Source organism: Archocentrus centrarchus, chromosome 13 (assembly GCF_007364275.1).
Source record: "Archocentrus centrarchus isolate MPI-CPG fArcCen1 chromosome 13, fArcCen1, whole genome shotgun sequence".
In the NCBI taxonomy this organism is placed as follows: Eukaryota; Metazoa; Chordata; class Actinopteri; order Cichliformes; family Cichlidae; genus Archocentrus; species Archocentrus centrarchus.
This window is the reverse complement of record NC_044358.1, coordinates 26,264,721-26,272,008: the sequence shown is the minus strand read 5'-3', so window position 1 is coordinate 26,272,008 and position 7,288 is coordinate 26,264,721. Positions and strand designations below refer to the sequence as shown.

Here is a 7,288-nt window from a genome sequence, read left to right as displayed (position 1 = left end):
GAGCCCCACACTGTACTGAAACATGATATTGAGGCCATTAACTATTGTGGCATTAAATCAAATGAGAAAAGTGTTTTCATAAAGTTGTGTACAATCAGGCTACTTTTGCAACTAGTGGGGTCACGCATTGCTGGCTATTGTAAAGGATAGATTTACTTCCTCTGTACAGTGTGTGTGTTTCTACCTACTTTTAAGCTTTTTACCCAACATTGCAATGGTATTATTGAGCTGTCCTAGTAGCATTTTTATTCTTTTTTTCCTTCATAGTATTTAGTATTCTCTCTATTTATTCTTATCTATGTGACATGTCATTTCAATAATGCTGCAAAAATTCATGGCAGTAAAGCAGTGGACATATAGACATGACATCACCTTGTGTGTATGCGTGTGTGTGTGTGTATGTTGTGCTCTATCATCAGTGTGACCCTCCACGTGTCGACTGTTGACATAAGCAGAGTTTGGGCAGCTACTCTGATAACAAGGGCCTTTATAAGTCAGAAGAGATGAGCAGTCAGTCCGTACACCCTTGATCCTCAGGTAAAGGCTCATCATTTCTTCATGTACTGTTCTTGTTTTTGTTCTGAGGTAAAATTATCTTATATTTCTCATATCTGTCCCTCTACAGAAAGATGAACATTTATCTACAAGTTGTGATCTTTGCTGTGTCACTCTTGACAATTTCAGGTATGTTGTTCTCCTTCCTTTTTCCTTTTTCTTTCTTGGTTTCTTTCTTTCTTTCTTGGTATCACGTGGTTCTTTATTTATCCACATTTATGCTTTTTTTGTTTAAATCTATAGCATACCCAGTAAACAGTGACAGCAGAGGGCAAACCTGGGCTGATGCAAAGGCCAACCAGGCTCACGACAAGACAGACCTCACAAAAGATGTGCAGTACGTTGACTTAATTAAAGACTATAAGTTTAGGCTCTAAATACATTTGCAGACATAAATATTTGTTCACTACTGTCTTGTAGCACACTATTTTCACACTTTATAACTGAGTTCTTCTCTCTTTATTTGTGCAGAAAAGTTTACAAGAGCAACATGGATATTAGTACACTTTATAGCCAAGAAGATGATGACAACCCTGTGGCAGAGGAAATGCAGCGCAAGCTCACCATGGAGTCTGAGCGTCTGCGCATCCGTATGCGTCAAGAGCTGGCAGAGCTGCGAGAGAGGTTGTCCCCATCTTCAGCGCATCTCAGCTCCACCCTAGCCAGCATGAGGGAACGCTTAACTCCCCTGACTCAGCAGCTCCAAGGCTCCCTTAGTAGCAACAGCCAAGATCTGTGCAGCCAGCTGAACCTGTATCTACAAGCATTAGACACAGCTGAGGCTCAGGAGGAGGCCAGTGCATCTCTCTACCATGAAGCCTTCAAGTGGATGAGCCAAACCCTGGAGCACAGCAGTTTTAAGTTTGCTAACATCATCGGTGACTTTCATACCTCGGCCAGTGGAGCGATTGAACATCTGAAACAGACTAGTGAGCCAGCAGCGTCAAATGTATGGCTGGAAATTAGTTCCAAGTTGGAACAGGAAGTGAGTTCACTTAAAGACGAGGCCCAGAACAGGGCAGGGGCCCTGAAAACACAGCTTTCTGTAGTGCTACAATCTGCACAACCTCGTAAGGAAGAAGTGAGCAGCGCTGTGGAGCAGTTCTGCCAAAATGCATCCCGGCAGATCCAAGTGCTTCAAGCCCGAATGGAAAAAATATTTGCAGGGTTGGAAGAAGAGCTGGTGGTCCCAAGAGCCTCCAGCTTGTTTTCTTCTTCATTTATTCTGCAGAGTGGCACTTTGCGGGAGGAGTTCTCAGTTAGACTCTCTGCTCTGATCCAAGACATTATGAACTCAATGCAGTGACAACAAAAACCTTTATTCTTTTTGCTTGCCACTGTACCCACACAGTAAGTTTCTTGTAAATATGTCTGAATGTGTAAATTTGATCCGTTTGTTTCATTCTCTTTGTGAACAAGTGAGTAATTGTTAATATGTATTATATGTATATATCTGCCTTTTGCGAGTAAAGGTATTGATGATACCCTACAAATTACCTGTTCTTTGTGATTTTATCCCCTTAACTGGCAGCAAAAAAAATCACCTGAAACAACTACATAACACCCTCTGGTTATTATTGGCTCTGAACAACCCATTTCATAGCCTATTAATCGGCTGCGTCTGGTCCGCGGGCCGAATGAAGTGCATTTATATGGCAGGCTAGACCCGCCCATTTTGACTGACACCTCATTCGGCCAATCATGTTAAGAAATGGGTTTCCCAGAGCCAATAATACTCAGAGGGCGTCACGTAGCTTTGTCAGGTGATTTGGTGCAGCCAGTTACATGATTGGCCGAATGACGTGTCAATAAAAATGGGAGGGTCTAGCCTGCCATATAAAAGGGACTACAAACGGCCCGTCACCGGGCCCTTGCCAGTTAAGGGGCTACTGCACATCAGCCACCGAGTCTCTGAATTGACTTTTATTTATGTATTCAAGGCACTTCACACGTCATTTGTTTGAAAGCAATTGAAGTTTTCTACAAGACATACATGTAATCTTTTACAGTTCAAGTTTGACTTTCCCTTCACAACTGATAACTGAGAATAGACACAACATTATATTTGATAATCACTGTAAAACTGCATTATCAGGTTTTACTTTATACAATACACCTGATGCTTCAGCAGATACAAGATGGCAATGCAAAGAGAATTAGCTGGTTGATCTGTCATTCCAGTGCTTGGGAGCATTATCATCCCATAAAATGAAGCTTCTTCAGAATAAACCAGCCACCAAGACCCAGCAGGACAACAGCGGCACAATCAGGCCTGTGATGTCATGACCGTCACACCCTGAAGTCATGGAATTACCTGATACACACAGGAACAGATGAATTAAGCTTGCTTTTTAAGTTATTGAAAGATATTAAGATATTTATGAAGCTATAAATGTACCTAAAGTATACTCACTGTAGTTAGCTGCATTGGGTGTGGCTTTAATAAAATAAGAAAAATGGTAAGTGAGAAACTTTATAATTTTGGTGTCTTTGGAAAAGAAAGGAGTAAAAGTATGTTTCAAACCTTCTGCAGCGGTATAAAGAGGTCCAAGTGAAATGGTGGCTGATCCACTGTTTTCCACACCAGGAGACAAAGACCTTTTTCTTCTCTGATTACTACAAGCCTAAAAATATTCAACACAAAACATGTGAAACTATCAATTATTAGTATACATGTTAAGGTTAAGGTAAGAATACAGGCCTGGAGATTTAGAGGGCCAGCCATGAAGCACAAAGTGCTGCTGGTGCCCATTGTAACAATTTTTCCCCATTTCTTTTTCCTCATTTCCTGCCAGGTTATATAAAACCATTAAGTAATACATTTATGTTTCACTCAATGTAGCCTGTGCTTTCCTTTTCCTACTTTGACTTTTTCTGGTGTTTCAAAAGAAAACTAATTTGTTTCTGACTTTTCAACTTACTCCCAGAATTTGTTGGCATTTGCTAGGCTCGCAGAGTCTCAGTATGCAGTGCAAATAGATGCTGGACTTCGCCTGGTCACGGTGCTGAACAAAGCGGAAGGCCTCAAAGTTAAACTGGGCAACCTTGGAAACACCATTGCTCGTCACAGTCGTCTTGCTGGCTGTTGTACAGCTGGTGGAGAGGATGATCGTGCAGTGAATATTTTCAGTAGTACCATGAAAATAACTCATATCTACCCCCATGTGTATGGTTAGACTGTACTTTCTTTCTCACCCAGTGAAGAAGTTATATTGCTCGCTCTGTGACATGTTGTATGGAGTGGGAGTACCAAAACAATGATCCAAGAGTACATAGAAACTAAAAGAAAAAAGAACACCAAATCAAAAACAATGCAATCTGATGAGTTCACTATGAGCAGAACCTCATTCAAATGGCATTTACTTACTTTCCTGTAAGATTAACAGCCTTGACCTGGACATACACCTTGGTTCGCATCTCAAGCCCTGTTGAAGGCACCACTAATGGATAGTTGTAGTTAGAGTCCTATGAAGAAAACAGCATCAAATTAAACAAAGGCATTAGAAACTAATTTAATGTGCATCCTAATGAGCTGAATGATAACTTATACCTACATTAAAAACACTCATTGTGAGCGTATCAATGAAGCTTCCATTATTTTCACTGGTCGCTACAGAGACTGAGGAGCTAAAAAAAAACATTATTGAAAAGATGCAATAGAAAAAAATTGACTTTTAGATTCACTGTATAAATGCACATTATGAAAAATATCGCAAGAGAAAGTATTTCTAGTTTCTCACGCTGTGATCTGTGTGTTGTTCATCAGGTATTCCAGTGGATAGCGGCAGGAGAAGTGGTAATAGAGGTCTGTGGAGTAGCTGATCAGGCCCAGCTCAGAGCTAGGTGAGTCAATGAATCCTCTAATGATAACTGACTGGATAACTGAGAAGCTGCTGAAGGGACCGTTAGGGTCTGGCTTTTCATCGACAATCTGACAAAGATAGAAAGAGACACAATCATTTTATAGAGTTTCCATATGCTGCCAAAACATTCTCCAAAAAGGAGTTGGATATCTATCATCCAATGGCAAGTCCATTCTCCAATATTCAATGACCTGCAGAGACTGGCGACAGGAATTATCCTGACTGTCGTTGACAGGAAGCTGGTAACGGATGACTGGGGGGTTCACACTGGTGTTGACAGAGCCCTGGCACGCTATATTATTGTGGTTCCCATTCAGTGCTAGGTCTGTGGCATTGAAGCCTGCCCACTGAGCTGTGCATAAGTTGATCTCCAGGTTAATCATGCTGGTGCCACATTCAACCACCAGGTCTGAGCTGTCTGAGAAAGACAGACATTTTTAAAATAAAAAATAAATAATTGTATAGTTTATATTATATATTAATACTGTGAATTTTTTTGATTCAAAGGATTAAATGATTATGATTCAGTTGTTCTGGTACAGCTAAATGAATGTCTACCAAATTTTTTCAAAACAAAAAGTTTTTTGTTGTTGTTCTTTTTTTTGTTGTTTTTGTTTTTGTTTTTGTTTTTTGTTTTGTTTTGTTTTTTATGGGGGGGGGGTTAGACCCCAGCATTGATATTCTATTTGGTGAAAGTCATACTAAGTATACCTGGGGTCCTTGCATAGTCAGAGGAACAGTTGTAGAGACACAGAACAGGCTGCAGAAGCACAGCCAGCAGAGGGAGACAAAGGTAAAGAGCCATAATGTCCGATGGAAAATCACTCAACCTGTTCCTGTAGGAGGAAAACAACAGTAGCAAGAGTTTCAGCCTTGACTAGCTGATTTTAAAGACATTAACTTATTATAGTAATAATAATAATAATAATAATAATAATAATAATAATAATAATAATAATAATAATAATAATAATAATAATAATAATAATAATAATGGGGAAAATGTAAATATGTTGTTGATTTTTGTCTTGCACAGCAAAGTAGCAAACATTTAATTCATGCCCCTAATTAATTATATACAAGTATGACACCATTTAAAAATGTATACAATCCCAGGCTTTCTGAAGGTATTTCAAAGTTTTTCTTTGGACATTGGCTGCTTTTTCATACATTTTTAGTCTAATAACAGACAACTTAGCTAAGAACCAATTTTAAATTGTATGTTTAAATTGTATCACCAGCCTCATCAGAAATTATCTCAGTGAAAAGGTGGCTGTCAAGAAGCCATTCTTAAGAAAGGGATGTGTGATTTGGCACACCTCAGCCACGCTTAGGTATTACTTTTACAAATTACAAATTACAAATTACACAAGAACTGGGCTGAAAAGCAGTGGCAACAGGTCTTAAGCAGTGATTAATCCAAATTTGTAATTTCTAGTTCAAATCGATATCTACAGAGGAGGTCAGGAGAGAGTTACAACAGTGAGTGTCATAGTTTGGGGCTGCATTTCAGCCAGTGGTGTTGGGGATCTTGTCAAAATTTATGTAATTATGCATGTAGAAAAGTACCATCAAATTTTGAGCCACTGTGCAATACCATCTGGAAAGCACCAGACTGGCAATAGCTTCATCATGACAACACACGAAGCAGTGTGGAATCATCTTGACAGAGAACAGAACACATAGGGCAGCCAAGATCCAGAGAAGAGCTTTGAATGTCCTTCAAGAAGCCTGAAGAACTATTCCTGAAGACTGCTTACATAAATGCATCATTACACCTATTTTGCATTATCGCTATAAACATATTTTTAAAAATTGAGCAGTGGCTTTTTTACAGTACTGTATATATAATTATTTTATGCAGCAACCAGAAGAGGGTCTTACCTTGGTGGTACCTGAGCAGGTGTTTGTCACGGAGGTATTTGAGATATGTGGTTTTTATAGTGTTGAAGATGCTTCTCAAGCCCTCCTTTTGTCTAATTATAGACCCCTATACACACACACACACCCACACACCCACACACTCACACACACATGAATACACACTCTTTCCCCCATGTATACTGTGACCTGTCATTTAGACACCAACAGCTCCTGGCAAAGTTCACTGTCAGATCTTAACCAAGAAGATTAATATCTTAGTGAGATGTGACACAGATCCTGCAGATTAGCTACAACTGCTGTTTCAGGTTTCCCTCCATCAAAAATGATTATTAAAGAACAGAGGTCAGAAATGTAGTTGTTGGCTGTCACAGCCAGCTGTGGTGAGGCAAATGAGGTTTAAACCTGAATGCAGTAGGTATATTTAGTGGTAAATTGTTGTAGATTTAAGAGCTGCATTAATATTTTACATAGTTAGCCATGAATATGTTTCTTCCTTACTTTAATTTTCACTATAACATCTTGCCAAAATCAGAGAACAATACTGAAGATCTGCAGGTTCTTGATTTTCACATAATGCTACTGATAAAACAGTGACTGAAAAACGTGCAGAGCAAATGCATCATAAATAATAGAAACTACAACACTGCACCCACTTAACAAATGAGATGCTGCGTCACATTACTAATAATTCAAGATCTAGATTTCAAAACCAAAAGTATGAAAACAAAAAGGTCTAAATGTGCAGTATTTCTTTCAAGTTTCTGTCTTAAAGAGTGGATTTATCTCTTGTGAATTACACACCTTCAATGCCACAACAACCTATTAAAAGTGTACTGTTAGTTTCCCTTGCATGTCAGACTTATCTCGATCTCTATAGAACTGCATTGCTGGTTGACTGGATAGCTATAGGCCACAACTGTACTGAGAATACCCATTGTTCTCCAGTAATATAGAAGAAAGGAATTATCAGTGCCAAAGAGCTCAAG

General features: G+C 39.1%; 2 protein-coding genes across 2 annotated transcripts; one reads left to right on the top strand and one right to left on the bottom strand.

The window, feature by feature from the left end:
* Positions 1 to 461: 461 nt before the first annotated feature.
* Positions 462 to 2,039, top strand: LOC115791122 (uncharacterized). Its single transcript, XM_030745240.1, has 4 exons — positions 462 to 537; positions 626 to 684; positions 799 to 892; positions 1,027 to 2,039. The coding sequence occupies exons 2-4, from the start codon at positions 630 to 632 to the stop codon at positions 1,859 to 1,861; spliced, it is 984 nt and encodes a 327-aa protein (XP_030601100.1). The 5' UTR covers positions 462 to 537; positions 626 to 629; the 3' UTR covers positions 1,862 to 2,039.
* A 714-nt stretch (positions 2,040 to 2,753) lies between these two features.
* Positions 2,754 to 5,224, bottom strand: LOC115790739 (zona pellucida-like domain-containing protein 1). The gene is made up of 10 exons (XM_030744664.1): positions 5,130 to 5,224; positions 4,610 to 4,836; positions 4,296 to 4,486; positions 4,110 to 4,182; positions 3,923 to 4,020; positions 3,751 to 3,834; positions 3,477 to 3,648; positions 3,080 to 3,179; positions 2,969 to 2,992; positions 2,754 to 2,869 (listed from the first exon to the last, which is right to left on the bottom strand). The coding sequence occupies exons 1-10, from the start codon at positions 5,221 to 5,223 to the stop codon at positions 2,775 to 2,777; spliced, it is 1,158 nt and encodes a 385-aa protein (XP_030600524.1). The 5' UTR covers position 5,224; the 3' UTR covers positions 2,754 to 2,774.
* Positions 5,225 to 7,288: the final 2,064 nt, after the last annotated feature.

Bases quoted from the DNA above. Each gene is read 5' to 3' on its own strand.
- LOC115791122 (XM_030745240.1), top strand. From the start codon at position 630: ATGAACATTTATCTACAAGTTGTGATCTTTGCTGTGTCACTCTTGACA. The intron at 685-798 runs GTATGTTGTTCT...TTAAATCTATAG, and splicing joins GTCACTCTTGACAATTTCAG to CATACCCAGTAAACAGTGAC. The intron at 893-1,026 runs GTACGTTGACTT...TTATTTGTGCAG, and splicing joins GACCTCACAAAAGATGTGCA to AAAAGTTTACAAGAGCAACA.
- LOC115790739 (XM_030744664.1), bottom strand. From the start codon at position 5,223: ATGGCTCTTTACCTTTGTCTCCCTCTGCTGGCTGTGCTTCTGCAGCCT. The intron at 4,837-5,129 runs GTATACTTAGTA...TGTCTTTCTCAG, and splicing joins TGACTATGCAAGGACCCCAG to ACAGCTCAGACCTGGTGGTT. The intron at 3,180-3,476 runs GTAAGTTGAAAA...GAATATTTTTAG, and splicing joins AATGCCAACAAATTCTGGGA to GCTTGTAGTAATCAGAGAAG.